The sequence below is a fragment of the Hyperoodon ampullatus genome (genome assembly GCF_949752795.1).
Source record: "Hyperoodon ampullatus genome assembly, chromosome: X".
In the NCBI taxonomy this organism is placed as follows: domain Eukaryota; kingdom Metazoa; phylum Chordata; class Mammalia; order Artiodactyla; family Ziphiidae; genus Hyperoodon; species Hyperoodon ampullatus.
In genome coordinates, this window is record NC_136913.1 from 73941715 (window position 1) to 73968034 (window position 26320).

At 36.2% G+C, this 26320-nt stretch overlaps 1 protein-coding gene across 1 annotated transcript in view; it reads left to right on the plus strand.

The window, feature by feature from the left end:
- The window catches only part of DACH2 (dachshund family transcription factor 2), a gene marked incomplete at both ends in the record, with an annotated part of 663098 nt that overhangs the window by 625564 nt on the left and 11214 nt on the right, over window positions 1-26320 (plus strand). The window contains 2 exons of the mRNA XM_079727906.1: window positions 11799-11945; window positions 13811-13876. Of these exons, the coding sequence (XP_079584032.1) occupies window positions 11799-11945; window positions 13811-13876 (213 nt within the window). The remainder of the gene's footprint in view (window positions 1-11798; window positions 11946-13810; window positions 13877-26320) is intronic.

The window sequence follows — 26320 nt, forward strand, 5'->3', positions numbered from 1 at the left end:
ATATATTCCTTCTAACTACTTTTTGTTCCTAGCTAGAATGTGTTACTTGAAATAAATACATGTTATAATATTCTTTGCAGTTTAAACACTTAGAATCAAAGAATGATAGAGCTACAAGAGAGCTTGGAGCTCATCTGTCTTGGTTCTTGATGAACTATATGGTCCCCAGGCTTTGAAACAACTACCTATATGATCTTTGGCCCTCAAGCTATGAGAACTACTAGTTCTGGGATCTTGAATAAATTTCTTGACCTCTCAAGGACTCAATTCCCTCATCTATAAAATGGAGATAACAACATATTCCTTGCTGAGTTGTTGTAAGTTTTAAATGAGATATAGTCCTAGAAAAATGTTCAGTACATGGTAGGTCCTAAATAAATTAGAGTTATTATTTTTATATAATTTTAATGTAATATTCTGTGGCATTGTTTATAATATATGGAATCATAAATTTCAAGGGAATCAACATATGGAATGTTTTTGAATAAATAATTTTACTAGAAGCAAAATTTTGTCTTATCAAGGACATTGCTATACATTAATTTGAATAAATCTATGCTCTTGATTTAAATAATTTACTAAAAGCTTTATTTGAATGATGATAATTAAGTATAATTATGATAGTAAAATATTTTTATGCTTAACCTTATTTAATAGTCTTTTATCAAAAATAACAGAAACCAGACATTCTCGTTGTCTTTATTCCAAGATTCCCATATTGTTATTACCTTAGTCCTCTGAATTTTTGTCTTAAATGAACATAAATTTAGATGAGTAAATGACTCTCTTCAAGTTGCTGAAGGTAATTTATATGAAAAGACATTGAACTGTGAGATAAATACAAATGAAACTCAAATTAGCATCATATTCACGTTAGTGCAATCAAAATATTTTGATTGTATTTGAATAATTTTAATATTTTTAAAATGTCATATACTTTGTAATTTTGTTTAATGTCCCTTGAATATTTTTCTATTGTCCTAATATCAATATCTTAAATTTTTACAACTGATTTAGGAAGAATGTGAAGGTCGGTCTGCTTAGAACCCTGCAATGAACCAATATATTGCTGGAGCCCAGTAATTCTGTTTGATAAATTATCACAGATTTCAAGGTTTCAGAGAATAGTAACAATCATACATTAGGGCAGTTAAAGTTTCTAGTTAAGACATAAGGCCTTGAGAGTTGAGTTTTAATTGTTTTTACTTCTTCATTGCCTTTTCTGCTTATGAAAGAAATGTTGTTGTGCCTTTACAGATTGCTTAACATAATCATTGCTGAAAGTTATTCTCTTTAAAATGTAGAGATAGATTCAAATATAAATATATGGAGAGAGAGAGAGAGTCTGATGATATATGCATATATTTAAAGAGACAGATATTTGCCCTAAAAACTGGTAACATCTCAAAGAAATAGACCCTTGACACTGTAAGTTTTAAAAGACATACCCTATTTTTTCTTTTTCTTCCATACATCTTTTTTATTTTCATTTTTGTTGGAGTATAAATGCCTTACAATGTTGTGTTAGCTTCTCCTGTACAACAAAGTGAATCAGCTATATGTATACATATATCCCCATATCCCCTCCCTCTTGAGCCTCCCTCTCACCCTCCCTACCCCACCCCTATAAGTCATCACAAACCAGTGAGCTGATCTTCTTGATCTATGCAGCACCTTCCCACTACCCATCCATTTTACTTTTGGTAGTGTATATATGTCAGTGCTAATCTCTTACTTCATCCCAGTTTCCACTTCTCCCCATGTGTCCTCAAGTATGTTGCCTATATCTGTATCTTTATTCCTGCCCTACCACTAGGTTCATCAGTACTGTTTTTTTTTTAGATTCCATATATATGTGTTAGCATACGGTATTTGTTTTTCTCTTTCTGATTTACCTCACTCTGTATGACAGACTCTACGTCCATCCACCTCGTTACAAATAACTCAGTTTTGTTCCTTTTTATGCCAGAGTAATATTACACTGTATACATGTGTCACATTTTCTTTATCCATTCATCTGTCGATGGACATTTAGGTTGCTGCCATGTCCTGGCTATTGTAAATAGTGCTGCGATGAACATTGTGGTACATGTGTCTGTTTGAATTTTGGTTTTCTCAGGGTATATGCCCAGGAGTGGGATTGCTGGATCACATGGTAGTTCTATTTTTAGTTTTTTAAGAAACATCCATACTGTTCTCCATATTGACTGTATCAATTTACATTCCCACCAACATTGCAGAAGTGTTCGCTTTTCTCCACACCCTCTACAACATTTACTGTTTGTAGATTTTTTGATGATGGCCATTCTGACTCGTGTGAGGGGATACCTGATTGTGGTTTTCATTTGCGTTTCACTAATGATTAGTGATGTTGAGCATCTTGTCATGTGTTTGTTGGCAATACATATGTCTTCTTTGGAGAAATGTCTGTTTAGGTCTTCCACCCACTTTCGATTGGGGTGTTTGTTTTCTCGATATTGAGATGCATGAGCTGCTTGTTTATTTTGGAGATTAATCCATTGTCATTTGCTTCATTTGCAAATATTTTCTCCCATTCTGAGTTGTCTTTTCATCTTATTTATGCTTTCCTTTGCTGTGCAAAAGCTTTTAAGTTTCATTGGGTCCCATATGTTTATTTTTGTCTCTTACTCTAGGAGGTGGGTCAGAAAGGATCGTGCTGTGATTTATGTCATAGAGTGTTCTGCCTATGTTTTCCTTGAAGAGTTTGATAGTGTTTGGCCTTACATTTAGCCCTTTAATCCATTTTGAGTTTATTTTTGTGTATGGTGTTAGGAAGTGTTTTAATTTCATTCTTTTACATGTAGCTGCCCAGGTTTATCAGCACCACTTATTGAAGAGGCTGTCACCCCTCCATTGTATATTCTTGCCTCTTTTATCAAAGATAAGGTGATCATATGTGTGTTGGTTTATCTCTGGGGTTTATATCCTTTTCCATTGATCTATATTTCTTTTTCTGTGCCAGGACCATACTGTTTTGATTACTATAGCTTTGTCATATAGTCTGAAATCAAGGAACCTGATTCCTCCAGTTCCATTGCTTCTTCAGAGTCTTTTGTGTTTCCATACAAGTTGTGAGTATTTTTGTTCTAGTTCTGTGAAAATGCCATTGGTAATTTGTTTTTATTAGTTTCTGCTTTATAACAAAGGGAATCAGTTATACATATACATCTGTTCCCATATCCCTTCCCTCTTGCATCTCCCTCCCTCTGACCCTCCCTATCCCACCCCTCCAGGCGGTCACAAAGCAACGAGCTGATCTCCCTGTGCTATGCGGCTGTTTCCCACTAGCTATCTACCTTACGTTTGGTAGTGTATATATGTCCATGCCTCTCTCTCACTTTGTCACAGCTTAACCGTCCCCCTCCCGATATCTTCAAGTCCATTCTCAAGTAGGTCTGTGTCTTTATTCCTGTTTTACCCTTAATTTCTTCACGACTCTTTTTTCTTAAATTCCATATATATGTGTTAGCATACGGTATTTGTCTTTCTCTTTCTGACTTACTTCACTCTGTATGACAGACTCTAGGTCTATCCACCTCATTACAAATAGCTCAATTTCATTCATTTTTACGGCTGAGTAATATTCCATTGTATATATGTGCCACTTCTTCTTTATCCATTCATCCAATGATGGACACTTAGGTTGTTTCCATCTCCGGGCTATTGTAAATAGAGCTACAATGAATATTATGGTATGTGTCTCTTTTTGAATTATGGTTTTCTCAGGGTATATGCCTAGTAGTGGGATTGCTGGGTCATATGGTAGTTCTATTTTTAGTTTTTTAAGGAACCTCCATACTGTTCTCCATAGAGGCTGTACCAATTCATATTCCCACCAGCAGTGCAAGAGTGTTCCCTTTTCTCCACACCCTCTCCAGCATTTATTGTTTCTAAATTTTTTGATGATGGACATTCTGACTGGTGTGAGATGATATCTCACTGTAGTTTTGATTTGCATTTCTCTAATGATTAATGATGTTGAGCATTCCTTCATGTGTTTGTTGGCAGTCTCTGTATCTTCTTTGGAGAAATGTCTATTTAGGTCTTCTGCCCATTTTTGGATTGGGTTGTTTGTTTTTTTGCTATTGAGCTGCATGAGCAGCTTATAAATTTTGGAGATTAATCCTTTGTCAGTTGCTTCACTTGCAAATATTTTCTCCCATTCTGAGGGTTGTCTTTTGGTCTTGTTTATGGTTTCCTTTGCTGTGCAGAAGCTTTGAAGTTTCATTTGTTCATTAAGTCACATTTGTTTATTTTGTTTTTATATGCATTTCTCTAGGAGGTGGGTCAAAAAGGATCTTGCTGTGATTTATGTCATAGAGCGTTCTGCCTATGTTTTCCACTAAGGGATTGGTTGTTTCTGACCTTACATGTAGGTCTTTAATCCATTTTGAGCTTATTTTTGTGTATGGTGTTAGGGAGTGATCTAATCTCATACTTTTACATGTACCTGTCCAGTTTTCACAGCACCAATTATTGAAGAGGCTGTCCTTTCTCCACTGTACATTCCTGCCTCCTTTATCAAAGATAGTGTGACCATATGTCCATGGGTTTATCTCTGGACTTTCTATGCTGTTCCATTGATCTATCTTTCTGTTTTTGTGGCAGTACCATACTGTCTTGATTGCTGTAGCTTTGTAGTGTAGTCTGAAGTCAGGGAGCCTGATTCCTCCAGCTCCGTTTTTCGTTCTCAAGATTGCTTTCACTATTCAGGGTCTTGTTTTTCCAAACAAATTTTGAAGTTTTGTGTTTGAATTCTGTGAAAAAAGCCAGTGGTAGTTTGGTAGGGATTGCATTGAATGTGTAGATTGCTTTGGGTAGTAGAGTCATTTTCTCAATATTGATTCTTCCAATCCAGGAACATGGTATATCTCTCCATCTATTTGTATCATCTTTAATTTATTTCATCAGTGTTTTGTAATTTTCTGCATACAGGTCTTTTGTATCCTTAGGTAGGTTTATTCCCAGATATTTTATTCTTTTTGAGGCAATTGTAAATGGGAGTGTTTTCTTGATTTCACTTTCAGAATTTTCATCATTAGTATACAGGAATGCCAGAGATTTCTTTGCATTAATTTTCTACCCTGCTACTTTACCAAATTTATTGATTAGATGTAGTAGTTTTCTGGTAGCATCTTTAGGATTCCCTATGTATAGTATCATGTCATCTGCAAAGAGTGACAGCTTTACTTCTTCTTTTCCAATTTAGATTCCTTTTATTTCTTTTTCTTCTCTGATTGCTGTGGCTAAAACTTCCAAAACTATGTTGAATAAGAGTGGTGAGAGTGGGCAGCCTTGTCTTTTTCCTGATCTTAGTGGAAATGGTTGCACTTTTTCACCATTGAGGATAATTTTGGCTGTGGATTTGTCATTTATGGCCTTTATTATGTTGAGGAAAGTTCCCTTTATGCCTACTTTCTGCAGCGTTTTTATCATAAATGTGTGTTGAATTTTGTCAAAAGCTTTCTCTGCATCTCTTGAGATAATTATATCGTTTTTCTCCTTCAGTTTGTTCATATGGTATATCACATTGATTGATTTGTGTACATTGAAGAATCCTTGCATTCCTGGAATAAACCCACCTGATTATGGTTCATGATCCTTTTAATGTGCTGTTGGATTCTGTTTGCTAGTATTTTGTTGAGGATTTTTGCATCAATGTTCATCAGTGATATTGGCTTGTAGTTTTATTTCTTTGTTATATCCTTGTGTGGTTTTGGTATCAAGGTGATGGTGGCCTTGTAGAATGAGTTTGGGAGTGTTCCTCCCTCTGCTATATTTTGGAAGAGTTTGGGAAGGATCCATGTTAGCTCTTCTCTAAATGTTTGATAGAATTCGCCTGTGAAGCCATCTGATCCTGTGCTTTTGTTTGTTGGAAGAATTTTAATCACAGTTTCAATTTCTGTGCTTGTGATTGATCTGTTCATATTTTCTATTTCTTTCTGACTCAGGCTTGGCAGGTTGTGCATTTCTAAGAATTTGTCCATTTCTTCCAGGTTGTCCATTTTATTGGCATAGAGTTGCTTGTAGTAATCTCTCATGATCTTTTGTATTTCTGCAGTGTCAGCTGTTACTTGTCCTTTTTCATTTCTAATTCTATTGATTTGCGTCTTCTCCCTTTCTTTCTTGATGAGTCTGGCTAACGGTTTAGCAATTTTGTTTATCTTCTCAAAGACCCAGCTTTTAATTTTATTGATCTTTGCTATTATTTCCTTCATTTCTTTTTCATTTATTTCTGATCTGATGTTTATGATTTCTCTCCTTCTGCTAACTTTGTGGGATTTTTGTTCTTCTTTCTCTAATTGCTTAAAGTGCAAGGTCAGGTTGTTTACTCGAGATGTTTCCTGTTTCTTAAGGTCGGATTGTAATGCTATGAACTTCCCTCTTAGAACTGCTTTTGCTGCATCCCATAGGTTTTGGGTCATCGTGTCTCCATTGTCATTTGTTTCTAGGTATTTTATTTTATTTCCTCTTTGATTTATTCAGGATCACTTCGTTATTAAGTAGTGTATTGTTTAGCCTCCATGTGTTTGTATTTTTTATAGATCTTTCCCTGTAATTGATATCTAGTCTCATAGCATTGTGGTCGGAAAAGATACTTGATACGATTTCAAATTTCTTAAATTTACCAATTCCTGATTTGTGACCAAAGATATGATCTTTCCTGGAGAATGTTCCATGAGCACTTGAGAAAAATGTATATACTGTTGTTTTTGGATGGAATGTCCTATAAATATCAATTAAGTACATCTTTTTTAAAGTATCATTTAAAGCTTGTGTTTCCTTAATTATTTTCCTTTTGGATGATGTGTCCATTGTTGAAAGTGGGTGTTGAAGTCCCCTACTATGAGTGTGTTACTGTCGATTTCCCCTTTTATAGCTGTTAGTATTTGCCTTCTGTGTTGAGGTGCTCCTATGTTGGGTGAATAAATATTTTCAATTGTTATATCTTCTTCTTGGATCGATCCCTTGATCATTATGTAGTGTCCTTCTTTGTCTCTTCTAATAGTCTTTATTTTAAAGTCTATTTTGTCTGATATGAGAATTGCTATTCCAGTTTTCTTTTTATTTCCATTTGCATGGAATATCTTTTTCCATCCCCTGATTTTCAGTCTGTATGTGTCTCTAGGTCTGATGTGGGTCTCTTGTAGACAGCATATATATGGGTCTTGTTTTTGTATCCATTCAGCCAATCTGTATCTTTTGTTGGGAGCATTTAGTCCATTTACATTTAAGGTAATTATCGATATGTATGTTCCTATTCCCCTTTTCTTACTTGTTATGGGTTCGTTATTGTAGGTCTTTTCATTCTGTTATTTTTCTTGCCTAGAGAACTTCCTTTAGCATTTGTTGTAAAGCTGATTTTGTGGTGCTGAACTCTCTCAGCTTTTGCTTGTCTGTAAAGATTTTAATTTATCCATCAAATCTGAATGAGATTCTTGCTGGGTAGAGTAATCTTGGTTCCAGGTTTTTCTCCTTCATCACTTTAATTATGTCCTGCCACTCCCTTCTGGCTTGTAGAGTTTCTGCTGAGAGATCAGCTGTTAACCTTATGGGGGTTCCCTTGTGTGTTATTTGTTGTTTTCCCCTTGCTGCTTTTAATATGTTTTCTTTGTGTTTAATTTTTCACAATTTGATTAGTATGTGTCTTGATGTATTTCTCCTTGGATTTATTCTCTATGGGACTCTCTGTGCCTCCTGGACTTGATTAACTATATCCTTTCTCATATTAGGGAAATTTTCAGCAATAATCTTTTCAAATATTTTCTCAGTCCATTTTTCTTTTTCTTTTCTTCTTCTGGAACCCCTATAATTTGAATGTTGTTGCGTTTAATGTTGTCCCAGATGTCTCTGAGACTGTCCTCATTTCTTTTTGTTCTTTTTTCTTTATTCTGCTCTGCAGCAGTTATTTCCATTATTTTATCTTCCAGGTCACTTATCTGTTCTTCTGCCTCAGTTATTCTGCTATTGATCCCTTCTAGAAAATTTTTCATTTTATTTATTGTGTTGCTCTTCGTTGCTTGATTCATCTTTAGTTCTTCTAGGTCCTTGTTAACTGTTTCTTGCATTTTGTCTATTCTATTTCCAAGATTTTGGATCATCTTTACTATCATTATTCTGAATTCTTTATCAGGTGGACTGTCTATTTCCTCTTCATTTGTTAAGTCTGGTTTGTTTTTATCTTGCTCCTTCACCTGCTGTGTGTTTTTCTGTCTTCTCATTTTGCTTATCTTACTGTGTTTGGGGGTCTCCTTTTTGCAGGCTTCTGGTTCGTAGTTTGCGTTGTTTTGATGTCTGTCCCCAGTGGCTATGGTTGTTTCAGTGGGTTGTGTAGGCTTCCTTTGGACGGGACTGGTGCCTGTGTTCTGTTGGATGAGGATCGATTTTGTCTTTCTGGTGGACAGGTCCACGTCTGGCGATGTGTTTTGGGGTGTCTGTGGCCTTATTGTGATTTTCGCCAGCATCTCTGCTAATGGGTGGGGTTGTGTTCCTGTCTTGCTAGTTGTTTTTCATAGGGTGTGCAGAACTGTAGGTTGCTGGTCGTTGAGTGAAGCTGGGTGCTAGTGTTGAGATGGAGATCTCTGGGAGATTTTCGCCATTTGATATTATGTGGAGCTGGGAGGTCTGTTGTGGACCAGTGTCCTGAAGTTGGCTCTCCCACCTCAGAGGCACAGCACTGACTCCTGTCTGCAGCACCAGGAGCCTTTCATTCACCCGTCTCAGAATAAAAGGGAGAAAAATTAGAAAGAAAGGATTAGTAGAAGTAGAAATAAAGAAATAAAGAAAGAAAGAAAGAAAGAAAGAAAGAAAGAAGGGAGGGAGGGACGGAGGAAGGAGGGAAGGTAGGAAAAAAAGAAAGATAGAAGATAAAGTAAAATAGAATAAAGTATGACACAGTATAAGAGTTATTAAAATAAAAAAATAATAATTAAAAAAAGCGGGTGGATAGAACCCTGTGATAATTGGTGGAAGCAAAGCTATACAGACAAAATGTCACTCAGACGCATACACATAAACATGTACAAAAAGAGGAAAAGGGGAAAAAATCATCAATCTTGCTCTGAAAGTACACCTCCTCAATTTGGGATGATTCGTTGTAAAAAGAGGAAAAGGGGAAAAAATTATAAATCTTGTTCTCAAAGTCTACCTCCTCAATTTGGGATGATTCGTTGTCTATTCATGTATTCCACAGTTGCAGCGTACATCATGTTGATTGTGGATCTTTAATCCGCTGCTTCTGAGACTGCTGGGAGAGATTTCCCTTTCTCTTCTTTATTCTCACAGCTCCCGGGTCTCAGCTTTGGATTTGGACCCGCCTCTGCTTGTAGGTCACCGGAGGGCGTCTGTTCTTTGCTCAGACAGGATGGTGTTAAATGAGCAGCTGCTTCAGGGACTCTGGCTCACAGAGGCCGATGGGAGGGAGGGTTACGGGGTGCAGGGCGAGCCTGTGGTGGCAGAGGCCAGCGTGACGTTGCACCAGCCCGTGGTGTGCCGTGCGCTCTCCAGGGGAAGCTGTCCCTGGATCCCAGGACCCTGGCAATGGTGGGCTGCACAGTCTCCCTGTAAAGGGGGCGTGAACAGTGACCTGCGCTCACTCACAGACCTCTTGCTGGCAGCAGCAACAGCCCCAGCGTCCCACACCCGTCTCTGGGGTCCGCGCTTTTAGCCACGGCTAGCGCCTGTCTCTGTAGCCTCTTTAAGCAGTGCTCTTAATCCCCTCTCCTCGTGCACCAGGAAACAAAAAGGGAAGAAAAAGTCTCTTGCCTCTTTGGCAGGTCCAGTCATTTTCCCGGACTCCCTCCCGACTAGCCATGGTGCACTAACCCCTTCAGGCTGTGTTCACGCCGGCAACCCCTGTCCTCTCCCTGTGCTCCATCCCAAGCCGGAGCCTCAGCTCCCAGCCCCGCCCGCCCCGGCGGGTGAGTAGACAAGCCTCTCGGGCTGGTGAGTGCTGGTTGGCACTGGTCCTCTGTGCGAGAATCTCTCCGCTTTGCCCTCCGCACCCCTGTTGCTGTGCTCTCCTCCACTAATCCGAAGCTTCCCCCCTTCGCCACCTGCAGTCTCCGCCCGTGAATGGGCTTCCTAGTGTTTGGAGACCTTTCCTCCTTCACGGCTCCCTCCCCCTGGTGCAGGTCCCATCCAGTTCTTTTGTCTCTGTTTATTCTTTTTTCTTTTGCCCTATCCAGGTACGTGGGGAGTTTCTTGCCTTTTGGGAGGTCTGAAGTCTTCTGCCAGCGTTCAGTAGGTGTTCTGTAGGAGTTGTTCCACGTGTAGATGAATTTCTCATGTATCTGTGGGGAGGAAGGTGATCTCCATGACTTACTCTTCCGGCATCTTCCCCTCTCCTCCCGCCATTGGTAATTTGATATGGATTGCATTGTATCTGTAGATTGGTTTCAGTACCATAGTCATTTTCACAGTGTTGATTCTTCCAATCCAAGAGCATAGTATATCTCTTCATCTGTTTGTATTGTCTTTGATTTATTTCAACAGTGTTGTACAGTTTTCTGCATACAGTTCTTTTGACTCCTTAGGTAGGTTTATTCCTAGGTATTCTATTCTTTGTATTGCAATGGTAAATGGGAATGTTTCCTTAATTTCTATTTCTGATTTTTCATTGTTAGTGTATAGGAATGCAAGATATTTCTGTGCATTAATTTTGTATCCTGCTACTTTACTAAATTCATTGGTTAGCTCTAGTAGTTTTTTGGTAACATCTTCAGGATTTTCTATGCATAGTATCATGTCATCTGCAAGCAGTGACGGTTTTACTTCTTCTTTCCCTGTTTGGATTCCTTTTTTTTTGTTTCGTTTTCTTCTCTGATTTCCGTGGCTAAAACTTCCAAAACTATGTTGAATAATAGTGGTGGAGTGAGCACCCTGTGTTGTTCCTGATCTTAAAGGAAGTGCTTTCGGTTTTTCACCAATGAGAAGGAAGTTGGCTGCGGGTTTCTCATATATGGCTTTTATTATGTTGAGGTAGGTTCCCTCTATGCCCACTTTCTGGAGAGTTTTTATCCTAAATGGGTGTTGAATTTTGTCAAAAGTTTTTCTGCATCTATTGAGATTATCATATGGTTTTTATTCTTCAATTTTTTAGTATCACATTGATTGATTTCCATATATTGAAAAATCCTTGCATTCCTGGAATAAACCCCACTTGATCATGGTGTATGATCCTTTTAATGTGCTGTTGGATTCTGTTTGCTAGTATTTTGTTGAGGATTTTTACATCTATGTTCATCAGTGGTATTGGCCTGTTTGTTTTTTGTGACATCTTTCTTTCGTTTTGGTATCAGGGTGATGGTGGCCTCATAGAATGTGTTTGGGAGTGTTTAAAGACATACAAAGTTTTGAAACTCAATAAATATCATTAGATTTTCTGTGTTTTGAAATATGTATAGGAATAACCTGATAAATAATAAGAATATTTTTCTTAATCAATTTATAAAGTGTTTCAAGCTATCACTAAATTCCTGTAGTCAAAGTAGAAAACAATCTTCCGCCACTACTACCACCACCACCATACAAATACATGTATGGTGGTGGTAGAGCATACTTACTGGAGATGTGAAAGCAAAAATAAGTTGGTTGCGTGATAGAATACTCTTTGGTTGAGTCTAATGATAATTGGAATCAAAAGAAGGTAATCTTATGTTGACTCATACATTTATATATCTCTCTGAATCTGTATCTATGGTTTTTAATTCATCAAAACCGGCAACCTGATTTCAATGATTAAGCCTTTGCAAACTATTTCCCTTTCCATATTTTAGCTACCATGCAAAAGCGCCTGAAGAAGGAGAAAAAAGCAAAGAGAAAACTACAAGAAGCCTTGGAATTTGAATCAAAGCGAAGGGAGCAAGTGGAGCAAGCATTTAAGCAAGGCACTACCAGCAACAGTGGATTGAGGATGTTGAAAGGTAATGTCTGTATTGCATCTTCACACTCAAGGTACACAAAGCAGAGAGAGGGAGAGAGCCAGGGAGGGAGCGGGGGAGAAGGAACGGAAGGAGGGAAGGAGGGAGGGAGGGAGAAGCTTTGTCCAGGAATACAGTAATTAAAAAATCAATTTGAGGCCAAGTGCTTTAGTTCATTAATTAAATCTGTCAAAATAAGCCCTATTCTGGGAGATATAAATAGTCTAGGAACAGGAAATCCTGCTGCTTTTTGCAGAAGAAGTAATATTGATAACTTCCCTGCACTTAAAATGTAAGTGTTTTAGGTCCATTCGTGTTAAAATATGCTGATGTTTGGTGTACTTTATTTTAATGAGCTTTCGAATGCTGGTTCATTTAATGCAGATTGCATCAGTGATGAGGGCTTAAAGAGTGCTTGGTTGAAAATGAATGTTCTAAGTAAATTCCTGTAGCTCCTGTGAGGAGAGGTGCTTCTGTCATAAAATCTCTTGATTCCAAACTTTTCTGATTCCATTTTAAATTATGAAACCCCACAATATAATTTCATTTCATAGGCTATTCAAATTTTTCTTTTAGAGCACATTAACAGCTGGTATATCTAACTGATGTGTGTGTGTAACAGGGATGAGCCTAAGAATATTATACACATGCATACACATACTACATACCTAATATGACACACACATGAACTAAAAGGGGGTTGCTTCAAGTGTCCCATACTAAGAATGAATAGAGAATACTGTGCAATGTTCAATCGTATTTTTATCTTTCCAAAAGTTCAGTTCCCTTTTTACTGTGACTGTCTTGGATCATTGTCCTCACAATCAATAGAAATACAGAGGTAGATTATTAGCTCATGACAACCATGCCTCACTGAGAAGCAGAAGAGAGAAGATAAATAATAATACATCAATATTTCATACTGAGGAACATCTTAGACACTGGGAGCCAGCAATGGGACCAACATTCTATGCACTCTAATTATTTGAGGCTCTGAACATGTAGCTCTGAGGAGGTTTGTCATTTTTCTTTTTACGTATTTAAAATGAACCCATATGTGAATTCCACTCTAGCTCCAGTGTTCTCTGTTATAAAGGAAAAGCAGCTGTTTCTACAACATGATGGTAACTTGTAGTCAAATCATTTCTTTCTCACATCAATCCTTGATGGATGATATATGGGCGTCTGTTATCACATTACCCAAGGGTGTCTGAGCAAATGTATATATATAGAAATGGCCATATTAAGCTATGCTTCATGTATATGAATAACTTTTAGATAACACATTTCATATTTAAAATTGAAAATAAAAAAGAAAACAACTCTTTGTTTCTTTTTCTCAACTTTTTTTGAAACAATTCATGTATCTCTTGGCCCCTAGGACCAGTACTAAATAAAGACCACAAATCATAGCCTGTGTTTTGGTGTTCATGTGCATTTAGCATAGAGATAATCTCATCATCTATCACATTTAACAAATGGAAAATATACCATAAGAATGGGGCACTTCTACTTATGCAATTATATTCAATTTTTTTTTTATTTCACAGTCAGGGCATGTTACCTGATAGTCTGAGGGGGTTTTGTGGACAGATTATTTTCCTGAGTTTTATCTTTAGAGTGTAAAATGAATAAATAAGTATTTACTATATACCTGGAAATATATGCCCAATTGTAAAATTCAGCTACGGTTTATAATTCTCCCTCCTACCATTAAAAACATATAGACATACAAAAAACAAAAACAAAATGCCACACAAAGTCTCATGTTATCTATAGGACCAAAACACTGGTGAACAGAGTTTTCACTTTAAATGGAATCAGGAAAAGTAGAAATGTATCTTAATATTGAATGTCACTTCTTTCAGATGCTGGGATTCCAGATATTGAAATAGAAAACAGTGGAACTCCTCATGATAGTACTGCTATGCAAGGTACAGTAAACAGTGTACTTCTTTCTGTAACTGCTTAATATGTGACCCCTGGGGGTGGGAAGGGGATAAGCTCCTATGTTGATACTTTTCATATAAGGAAAATAAATAAGTTTAACTTTTCTTACTTCATGATAGAGGAAAAAGTTTGCAGTGTTTATTGAGACTATGTATTTAGGGACTAATAATTTTACATACACAATGTGAGCAAATTTCTTGTATGTTTATCCATTAAAAGGATGTACATTTATATATTAGGCATATTCTAAAAATGCAAAATGTGAATATAATTTACCTTTCAGAAGTATAAAATAATATATTTTTTAAATCTTACCACTGTACTGTTTGTAAAAGTCACAGGTACAATAATCATAACCTATCAATATTTGCAAAGTATTCTAGGCAACATTTTTATCAGTATTTAAGTCCTGATGCTAATTTTAGATACTTTTCAAAACTGACTAAATATGAAAATAAGAGCAGATCTTGTAATACATAATTTTCAGGATTCCCACAGCTGTTTAGATCCTTTATAATATTTTAAAAAGTATTTAGTAGTAAGAAAATAGGGAAAACAAATCAATATAGAGTCTCATTGGAGAGCAAAGAGAGCTAAACATAAAAATTGACCACTGGAGTTTTTCAGTGCCTTTCTAATGCAGTTTTCTAGCCCTCTGTATGCAGATTACATTGATTTTCACATTTATGTCTCACTCTAATAAAAAGGAAAAGGCATCTCCTTGAGAAAACGACTGCCTAACTTTCAAAAAGGAAGACAGCCATAGAAAGGTTGCCTGCTGGATGTTTAACTAATCAGTGCATTTCCATGGTGTAATGACAGATATCTATGAAGGCAACAGAACTGGATGTGACCAAAAGATCCATGTGGGTTCATCTTTGTGTTACCATTTTGTATGGCAACTTCAGAAAATTTAGAAATCCTGACTCATGTAGTTTTGCACATCATCTTTGCAAAACCAGGAGTGTTAGAGATCATGGATCTTCTGGTAATGCCGGATTCTGCTGCAGCTGGATAGACCTAACTAATGCATTAACTTTTGTGAAAGCATGCATGCTTAGCTCACTCAATAAAGCTTTTTTCTGTTCTTTGTCCCTCTTTTGCTTACCTGTTTTCTTCCCTCAACTTAAAGGCTCTGTCTGTGTGAGCAAAGCCAATTTTGATGGGACTCAGTGTTTATCCAATCAGTACACCACAGTGAAACATATAAATAAAGCCCCACTAGTTGTGGTTGCCACCATAGATCTAAGGTAGGGTTGAACAAGTCTGAAGCATTTGATCCCTTCTGAATCTGTGACACACGCACATAGACCCAGTCTTTAAGGAGCATTGAGCTTGATTGAACCTTTCTTTGTGGGATGTAAGGTCAGCTTTGTAACTGTAAGAGGTAAACAATCACTGGGTTGTATCTTTATTATCCTTTAATTATCCTTCATTATCCTTTAATCCTATACTCCCAATTTATTGCTGTTTGTTTAATATATATATATATATATATATATATATATATATATATATATATATATATATATATAATTCTTTTAGTTCACAGTAGTAACATCTTTCTACTAACTTTCTAACTCTGAGATAAATATAAATTTTTGAACTCTCCTAAAGTTGTTGCTTCATTTCCATTCAACAAACAACAGATAACTTATCCATGGAAGGTCAGTTAGGCGATATAAGGAAAAGCTAGATTCACTATTTGGCTCAGTTTTTTTATTTTAATGGAGTCTGCAAAGAATGGCTTTTACATATTAATTTGTGATTAGGAGAGGACACATTTAATATTTGTTTTCAGTGAGCATGCTTTTACTAAGATCTCCTAGTTTTTACTGGGTAAACAGGAGAGAATTAGCTCTACCTTTAAAATGATTGAGATGGAACATATTTTAAAGCAAGGGGATTAACTTTTATATATATTTTTCAAATTACAAATCAAATTGTCTAGCATTTGTGATTAATATTTTCAATATATGGTAAAGTATGGTGAGTTAATAATTCTTACTAAATGTCTGCCTTTTAGGTTATGTTAAATAGTATTCTTGATAAAAGTGGTAAAAATGAAAAAGTACACATTCTCACATCTCTTAGCACAGCATTTAAGCATGGTAAATGATAAAGTTCCTATCATGAATTTATGAAAAACTAGAGTAAATGCCTTGCATTAATATGAGAGTAGAGTCAAAATTTAATATCTAAAATAAATTATTTTATGAGCAAAACCAATTTATTCTATTCCAGGGGAATAGGTGCCAGACAATATTATCAGAGTTAAATATAATTCATCAAATCAATCAATTCAAATAACTACCAAAAAACCTCAATAATATTACTTTTTTGTTTAAGATGTTCAGAATTGAAAGATTACTTTTATATGTACCTATGAACTAGAGAAAATATATTATGCTTGGAAAACAAAATGCAAGCTTAACCATTGTTTTTCCATTCTGCCTAATGACTTTGTTCTTGTGTGTTATCGTTCCTTTCTTTTGTGACATATTTTGATACTGTTTTCATCTTTTTCACTTCCCTCAATTACCAATTTTTTAACTTGGAAGATTATTTCCCAGCATTGTTTGTGAGGTTCAATTAATGCATGCCAATCCAATGCCATTTCCCCAACTCATTTTCATCACAACAAACAATTCCAGCATCAGTGAAGTATTTTCCTATTGTCAATAGCTCTACTGGATAGAAATCTATTATTCTCTTTCTCTGAAATTCAGTTAGTTGCTTTGAGACATTTCCTTAAGAGGACTTGGAAGAATGTTGCTTGGCCATCATTAGAAGTAATAAAGTCATATATGGGAGCCGTCGCTGGAGGTCCAGTGGTTAAGACTCCGTGTTTCCAATGCAACGGGCGCAGGTTTGATCCCTGGTCAGGGAACAAAGATCCCACATGCCACGTGGTGTGGCCAAATAAATAAATAAATAGTAAAATAACTAAAAAAACAAAACAAAACAAAAAACCCCCTAAAAAAGCTCATATATAGTTTTATGATAATTTCCACAAACTGCCCATGTACTAGTATTCTTATATGTATTCTAAATCTTTTCAGGTTAGTTATTTTATGTCTTTTATGCTTTGAATGTTTGACAGACAACGTACCATGCATAGACCACTTTCTGATAAAAGGGTTTATGTATCCCTGATATTTTAGCAGTCTATGATAGCAACTCCTCCTGTATATTTTAAGGTGATTAAAACATGAATATGCACCCACTCTGATAGCGGTGTCTACTATTGCTGGCAGTGAAGGATATACACTAATATCCTCCCACACATATTCCCATAACTCAGTTGGGGGCCCACAAGACAGAACATCAACCATCTTACCAACCAATCTCCATTTCCCATAAAATAAACACACCAGGTGTCATTAAGTGTACCTTCAGATCAATGATTTTTGCAAATGACATTCAAGTACCATTTGTGTAGTGCATTTTTGCTGATAAAAGCAAATTAAATTAGCACAACAACAAGTGAGCTGATAAAAACTAAAACCGAACAGCAGTACCATTAGCTAACAAAGTAATATTTTCTCTTTACTGCATTCTGCCATTTAGTTATTATCCTATTGGAAATCTAATTATAATCCTTTTACTCCCTAGTCAAACTTCACAGTTTTTGCAAGCTTAGCACTGACAAGTGATTTCATTACCTTTGATTGCCCGTGCCCCGATTGACTTAACTTCACTTGGAGACCTAAAAGCCCTCTCAGTTTCTTAGATTCCCTGTTTGCACATTACAACAACAGCTCCTTTAATTAATTAGTATGAACAGCAGTAACATGAACTGCTGAACAGAAAATAACATCATTTTATGATCACAGGGAGACTTCTCCTTTTGCATGTTTATACCTTAGTTAACTTTTGTATGACTATATTTCATTGTTAGGAGCTACTGGTACAGTGCATGTTTCTTTAGTTTTTGAAAATTGATATCATGATCTTAATAATAATAATAATAGATAAAACAAATCCAGAATATGAAACTTCTATATTTTAGAAAACAGACAACAGCCTTCATGAACTGACTTTCTAGTAACAAAATAAAATAATTTTTAAAAAAGTTCAGAGGAAATAACATCATAAAGTACAAGGGCACACAATGACACATTGCTCCCATTTCTGCCACTGCATTTGTTTGGGAAAAAGAACAAAACAATACAAAAAAGCTAGGAGCTGCTTTTGCAAGAGGAATGTCAATATCTTTGAATAATTTTTACATTAGCTTTTTTGCCTACATGCTTGACAATGACACAAAATGGTTTAACACTGGAATATATTTTTCATCTGATATTTTTTTCAGATATATGGTGGAATCTTGAATAATTTTCCCTTCTTTTTGATACTAACACACCAGAAGTAGATAAGAAATCCAACCTACATGTCAAAGCTAAGCAAAATTTGATGTAAAAAATAAACATATTAAACCATTTGTTCCCTCGGAACCATTTCTGTTTAGAAAAAAATGTGGGAGCTTATTCAAAGAGTATAAACTTACCGTTCTGATATGTAAATTCCATGATCTCATCTATGCAGCATTTGGTGAAGATGCCACTGAAGAATTAAAGCAAAGTGACTAAAGTGTTATTTGACTCTAAAAGCAACAAACACAATTTTTACATCTCTATGTTAATAAGAACACATATTTTACAATGTAATTTAATATACATGTACTTATAGTATAGAATTTTAAATATATTTATACTATGAAATATATATGAATATGTATATTCTTATCCATCTTCTCAAAATCAATTTGAACAGTGTTTATCCTTCCTTGACCTTTGATACCTCATTATCTTCTCTCTTTGCTGCTCACTTGGTAACTAAAACTACATTTTTCCAAAGAGCTTAAGATGCCATACCAATATTGATTGAAAACAATTACCCTTGGGCTAAGATTGTCATTGCAGGATTTGATAAAATAGCAAGGAAAGTGATGGTAGAGGCAAGTAAGGGGGCTGGAAAAGAGAAATCAACATATGATTTCTTGCCATGTATGTGATATGACAAGAAAAACTAAAAGGAGAACAGATAGAATTTCTCTACAGGCTTTTCTCATAACTCCCACCAGAGTGTGGTTTACATCTTTCTCTAGGGGGTCTATAGACTATTTCCTGCCCTACCCTCATAACCATTTATTTCCCTCCCCTTTAATGTCTTGTCCTGTGTTGAAAGATATACATAAGCACTATAATATTCCCATTGTTAAGTAGAAATGTTCTCTTACAAAGTAGAAATACATAGCATGCCAGCGATTAGAGGGATTGTGGGAAGTGGGTCATCTTTCCTCATAAATATGTCCTTTAAGAGTGGGAGACTTTTACCACCCAGAGAAACTTTACTACAACTGCCATCATAGAGTGTGAAAAGGCTGTAGCACACACCCCACAGAAAAAAATCCTAGCATCTTTCTCTAAAGCAGCAACATATTTTTCCTGTAAGATTCATTAGATGGCCTCATTCTTTTTCCTTTCTATCCCAGGAAGTATTTGTCTTTCATTTTCTTCAACCTCCACAGGATCTTTATTTTAACTGATTTTACCTCCCAGCCCATGTCATACTTCTTTGCTGTGAAATACCTGTCAGATTATAGAACACATTATGATTCTATTTCTTTATTAGGAGAATGTGATAAACATTACTTGATACTTTAGGGCCTGGTTTTCATGGAGTGGCTTGCACCACTTACCACTGTATTGTTAAAAGAATATTTGCAGTGACTAAAAGGCTGTCATGCTAATTATGATGATAACATAAAATATCATCTACATATCTAAGACTTACAAGTCTAGCTATATCTCACTCACATAATAGATGAAATTGTAGTTGTAGGGATAGCAAGATAGTCAGACTTGCAAGACAAAATATCAATAGGTTTTTCTGCTACTAAGCATTTTAGAGTCTACAGGGCTAATTCATTAATTAACAGGTCTTTCTGACTATAGTATAGGAAGAGTTGTTTAACTCAACTTGTATAACTGTTTAACTAGTCACTTTATACCCCATCCTCCTTACATATGCAATAAAACTTTTTAAGCTGAAGAGTCACCCTATCCCACTTACCAACCCAGATACACCTAAGGAACATGCAAAAGGAAAGCCTTTCTTGAATTAAAAGTTTAAGTTTTATTTTTCACTTTCACATCTCTGTTTTAATTAAGAAAACAGATAGCATTTTCATAGAAGGCTGTAATCAGAGGCCACTGTTGTCACATAATTTAAAAAATAGAATTATTATATTACTGACATGTTGATGTGTCATGGTTCTATGCCAAGATGCTTATCACTCTTGGAATGAGGAATTGATATTCTAAAATTGGAACAGTAAAAAAGAAAGACAATACCTAATATTTGTAAAACCTGGTGAAATTTTGCCTTTTTTTTTCTTTTTTGGGGGGCTTAATTTTAAAAGGTAATTTATTGGGTGACTTAACTGACACTTCGAAGGATAGATTCAGAACTGGCTGGATCCAGAAACCCAAATAATAAATCCATTCAAAATGTCTCCCTTCCCAGTTTCTCCCAGTCTCCCTTCACTTTGAAGACTTTGATATTTTCTTTTAAGATTTGGCTAGGTTTTCTTGTTCCATTGCATAAAATGTTGCAAGTCCAGGCTTACTGCTAGCTCTCTCATTGGTAACATATTCCATCATAAAGAGGAACTTGTCTTTGTGCCTTTCTTTTTTTTTATGAATTCAAAATTTAGTACACAACTGTAGTTAATCAAACCAATGTGTTACCAGCATAAGAATAGATATACAGACAGATGGAATACAATTAAAAGTCCAGATTTTAACTCATACATCTGTGTCCAATTGATTTTCTTTTTTTGCAATTTAATTTATTTTTTTTATTAGTTTCTGCTTTATAACAAAGTGAATCAGTCATACATATACATCTGTTCCCACATCCCTTCCCTCTTGCATCTCCCTCCCTCTAAACCTCCCTATCCCACCCCTCCAGGCATTCACAAAGCACCCAGTTGATCTCCCTGTTCTCTGCGGCTGCTTCCCACTATCTATCTACCTTACGTTTGGTAGTGTATATATGTCCATGCCTCTCTTTCGCTTTGTCACAGCTTACCCTTCCCCCTCCCCATATCCTCAAGTACATTCTCAAGTAGGTCTGTGTCTTTATTCCCGTTTTACCCCTAGGATCTTCATGACATTTTTTTTAAAATTCCATATATATGTGTTAGCATAAGGTATTTGTCTTTCTCTTTCTGACTTACGTCACTCTGTATGACAGACTCTAGGTCTATCCACCTCATTACAAATAGCTCAGTTTCGTTTCTTTTTATGGCTGAATAATATTCCATTGAATATATGTGCCATATCTTCTTTATCCATTCATCCGATGATGGACACTTAGGTTGTTTCCAGCTCCGGGCTATTGTGAATAGAGCTGCAATGAACATTTTGGTACATGTCTCTTTTTGAATTATGGTTTTCTCAGGGTATATGCCTAGTAGTGGGATTGCTGGGTCATATGGTAGTTCTATTTTTAGCTTTTTAAGGAACCTCCATACTGTTCTCCATAGTGGCTGTACCAATTCACATTCCCACCAGCAGTGCAAGAGTGTTCCCTTTTCTCCACACCCTCTCCAGCATTTATTGTTTCTAGATTTCTTGATGATGGCCATTCTGACTGCTGTGAGATGATATCTCACTGAAGTTTTGATTTGCATTTCTCTAATGATTAATGATGTTGAGCATTCTTTCATGTGTTTGTTGGCAGTCTGTATATCTTCTTTGGATAAATGCCTATTTAAGTCTTCTGCCCATTTTTGGATTGGGTTGTTTGTTTTTTTGCTATTGAGCTGCATGAGCTGTTTTTAAATTTTGGAGATTAATCCTCTGTCAGTTGCTTCATTTGCAAATATTTTCTCCCATTCTGAGGGTTGTCTTTTGGTCTTGTTTATGGTTTCCTTTGCTGTGCAAAAGCTTTGAAGTTTCATTAGGTCCCATTTGTTTATCTTTGTTTTTATTTCCATTTCTCTAGGAGGTGTGTCCAAAAGGATCTTGCTGTGATTTATGTCATAGAGTCTTCTGCCTATGTTTTCCTCTAAGAGTTTGATAGTTTCTGGGCTTACATTTAGGTCTTTAATCCATTTTGTGCTTATTTTTGTGTATGGTGTTAGGGAAAGATCTAATCTCATACTTTTACATGTCCCGGTCCAGTTTTCCCAGCACCACTTATTGAAGAGGCTGTCCTTGCTCCACTGTACATTCCTGCCTCCTTTATCAAAGATAAGTTGACCATATGTGCGTGGGTTTATCTCTGGGCTTTCTATCCTGTTCCATTGATCCATCTTTCTGTTTTTGTGTGAGTACCACACTGTCTTCATTACTGTAGCTTTGTAGTATAGTCTGAATTCAGGGAGCCTGATTCCTCTAGCTCCGTTTTTCGTTCTCAAGATTGCTTTGGCTATTCAAGGTCTTTTGTTTTTCCAAACAAATTTTGAAATGTTTTGTTCTATTTCTGTGAAAAATGCCAGTGGTAGTTTGATAGGGATTGCATTGAATCAGTAGATTGCTTTGGATAGTAGAGTTATTTTCACAATATTGATTCTTCCAATCCAGGAGCATGGTATATCTCTCCATCTATTTGTATCATCTTTAATTTCTTTCATCAGTGTCTTATAATTTTCTGCATAGAGGTCTTTTCTCTCCTTAGGTAGGTTATTCCTAGATATTTTATTCTTTTTGTTGCAATGGTAAATGGGAGTGTTTTCTTGATTTCACTTTCAGATTTTTCATCATTAGTGTACAAGAATGACAGAGATTTCTGTGCATTAATTTTGTATCCTGCTACTTTACCAAATTCATTGATTAGCTCTAGTAGTTTTCTGCTAGCATCCTTAGGATTCTCTATGTATAGTATCATGTCATCTGCAAAGAGTGACAGCTTTACTTCTTCTTTTCCAACTTGGATTCCTTTTATTTCGTTTTCTTCTCTGATTGCTGTGGCTAAAACTTCCAAAAGTAGGTTGAATCAGAGTGGTGAGAGAGGGCAGCCTTGTCTTGTTCCTGATCTTAGTGGAAATGGTTTCAGTTTTTCACCATTGAGGACAATGTTGGCTGTGGGTTTGTCATATAAGGCCTTTATTATGTTGAGGAAAGTTCCCTCTATGCCTATTTTCTGCAGGGTTTTTAACATAAATGAGTGTTGAATTTTGTCGAAAGATTTCTCTGCATCTATTGAGATGATCGTATGCTTTTTCTCCTTCAACTTGTTAATATGGTGTATCACATTGATTGATTTGCGTATATTGAAGAATCCTTGCATTCCTGGAATAAACCCAACTTGATCATGGTGTATGATCCTTTTAATGTGCTGTTGGATTCTGTTTGCTAGTATTTTGTTGAGGATTTTTGCATTTATGTTCATCAGTGATATTGGCCTGTAGTTCTATTTCTTTGTGACATCCTTGCCTGGTTTTGGTAACAAGGTGATGTTGGCCTCGTAGAATGAGTTTGGGAGTGTTCCTTCCTCTGTAATTGTTTGGAAGAGTTTGAGAAGGATGGGTGTTAGCTCTTCTCTAAATGTTTGATAGAATTCGCCTGTGAAGCCATCTGGTCCTGGGCTTTTGTTTGTTGGAAGATTTTTAATCACAGTTTCAATTTCAGTGCTTTTGATTGGCCTATTCATATTTTCTATTTCTTCCTGATTCAGTCTTGGCAGCTTGTGCATTTCTAAGAATTTGTCCATTTCTTCCAGTTCATCCATTTTATTGGCATAGAGTTGCTTGTAGTAATCTCTCATGATCTTTTTTATTTCTGCAGTGTCAGTTGTTACTTCTCCTTTTTCATTTCTAATTCTATTGATTTGACTCTTCTCCCTTTTTTTCTTGATGAGTCTGCCTAATGGTTTGTCAATTGTGTTTATCTTCTCAAAGAACCAGCTTCTAGTTTTATTGGTCTTTGGTATCGTTTCCTTCATTTCTTTTTCATTTTTTTCTGATCTGATCTTTATGATTTCTTTCCATCTGCTAACTTTGGGGGATTTTTGTTCTTCTTTCTCTAATTGCTTTAGGTGCAGGGTCAGGCTGTTTACTCGAGATGTTTCCTGTTTCTTAAGGTGGGCTTGTATTGCTATAAACTTACCCCTTAGAACTGCTTTTGCTGCATCCCATAGGTTTTGGGTCATCGTGTCTCCATTGTCATTTGTTTCTAGGTATTTTTTAAATTTCCTCTTTGATTTCTTCAGTTATCACTTCGTTATTGAGTAGTGTATTGTTTAGCCTCCATGTGTTTGTATTTTTTACAGATCTTTTCCTGTAATTGATGTCTAGTCTCATAGCATTGTGGCCGGAAAAGATACTTGATACAATTTCAATTTTCTTAAATCTACCAAGGCTTGATTTGTGACCCAAGATATGATCTATCCTGGAGAATGTTCCATGAGCACTTGAGAAAAATGTGTATTCTGTTGTTTTTGGATGGAATGTCCTATAAATATCAATTAAGTCCATCTTGTTTAATGTATCATTTAAAGCTTGTGTTTCCTTATTTATTTTCATTTTGGATGATCTGTCCATTGGTGAAAGTGGGGTGTTAAAGTCCCCTACTATGACTGTTTTACTGTCGATTTCCCCTTTTATGGCTGTTAGTATTTGCCTTAATTATTGAGGTGCTCCTATGTTGGGTGCATAAATATTTACAATTTTTATATCTTCTTCTTGGATCGATCCCTTTATCATTATGTAGTGTCTTTGTTTGTCTCTTCTAATAGTCTTTATTTTAAAGTCTATTTTGTCTGATATAAGAATTGCTACTCCAGCTTTCTTTTGATTTCCATTTGCATGGAATATCTTTTTCCATCCCCTTACTTTCAATCTGTATGTGTCTCTAGGTCTGAAGTGGGTCTCTTGTAGACAGCATATATATGGGTCTTGATTTTGTATCCATTCAGCCAATCTGTGTCTTTTGGTGGGAGCATTTAGTCCATTTACATTTAAGGTAGTTATTGATATGTATGTTCCTATTCCCATTTCCTTAATTGCTTTGGGTTCATTATTGTAGGTATATTCCTTCTGTTGTGTTTCTTGCCTAGAGAAGTTCCTTTAGCATTTGTTGTAAAGTTGGTTTGGTGGTGCTGAACTCTCTGAGCTTTTGCTTGTCTGTAAACGTTTTAATTTCTCCATCAAATCTGAATGAGATCCTTGCTGGGTAGAGTAAACTTGGTTGCAGGTTTCTATCCTTCATCACTTTTTATGTCCTGCCACTCCCTTCTGGCTTGTAGAGTTTCTGCTGAGAGATCAGCTGTTAACCTGATGGGGATTCCCTTGTTTGTTATGTGTTGTTTTTTCCTTGCTGCTTTTAATATGATTTCTTTGTGTTTATTTTTTGACAGTTTGATTAATATGGTCTTGGCGTATTTCTCCTTGGATTTATTCTGTATGGGACTCTCTGTGCCTCCTGGACTTGATTAACTATTTCCTTTCCCATATTAGGGAAGTTTTCAACTCTAATTTCTTCAAATATTTTCTCAGTCCCTTTCTTCTTCTCTTCTTCTTCTGGAACCCCTATAATTCGAATGTTGGTGCGTTTAATGTTGTCCCAGAGGTCTCTGAGGCTGTCCTCTGTTCTTTTCATTCTTTTTTCTTTATTTTGCTCTGCATCAGTTATTTCCACTATTTTATCTTCCACCTCACTTATCCATTCTTCTGCCTCAGTTATTCTGCTATTGGTCCCATCCATAGTATTTTTCATTTCATTTATTGTGTTTTTAATCGATGCTTGATTCATCTTTAATTCTTCTAGGTCCTTGTTAACTGTTTCTTGCATTTTGTCTATTCTATTTCCAAGATTTTGGATCTTGGAAATAGAATCTTGTATCATCTTTACTATCATTATTCTGAATTCTTTTTCAGGTAGACTGCCTATTACCTCTTCATTTTTTAGGTGTGGTAGGTTTTTATCTTGCTCCTTCACCTGCTGTGTGTTTTTCTGTCTTCTCATTTTGCTTATGTTACTGTGTTTGCGGTCTCCTTTTTGCAGTCTGCAGGTTCATAGTTCCTGTTGTTTTTGGTGTCTGTCCCCAGTGGCTAAGGTTGTTTCAGTAGGTTGTGTAAGCTTCATGGTCGGGGGGACTAGTGCCTGTGTTCTGGTGTTTGAGGCTCGATCTTGTCTTTCTGGTGGACAGGTCCACGTCTGGTGGTGTGTTTTGGGGTGTCTGTGGCCTTATTATGTTTTTAGGCAGCCTCTCTGCTAACGGGTGGGGTTGTGTTCCTGCCTTGCTAGTTGCTTGGCATAGGGTGACCAGCACTGTAGTTTGCTGGTCGTTGACTGAAGCTGGGTGCTGGTGTTGAGATAGAGATCTCTGGGAGATTTTCGCTGCTTGATATTATGTGGAGCTGGGAGGTCTCTTTTGGACCCGTGTCCTGAAGTTGGCTCTCCCACTTCAGAGGC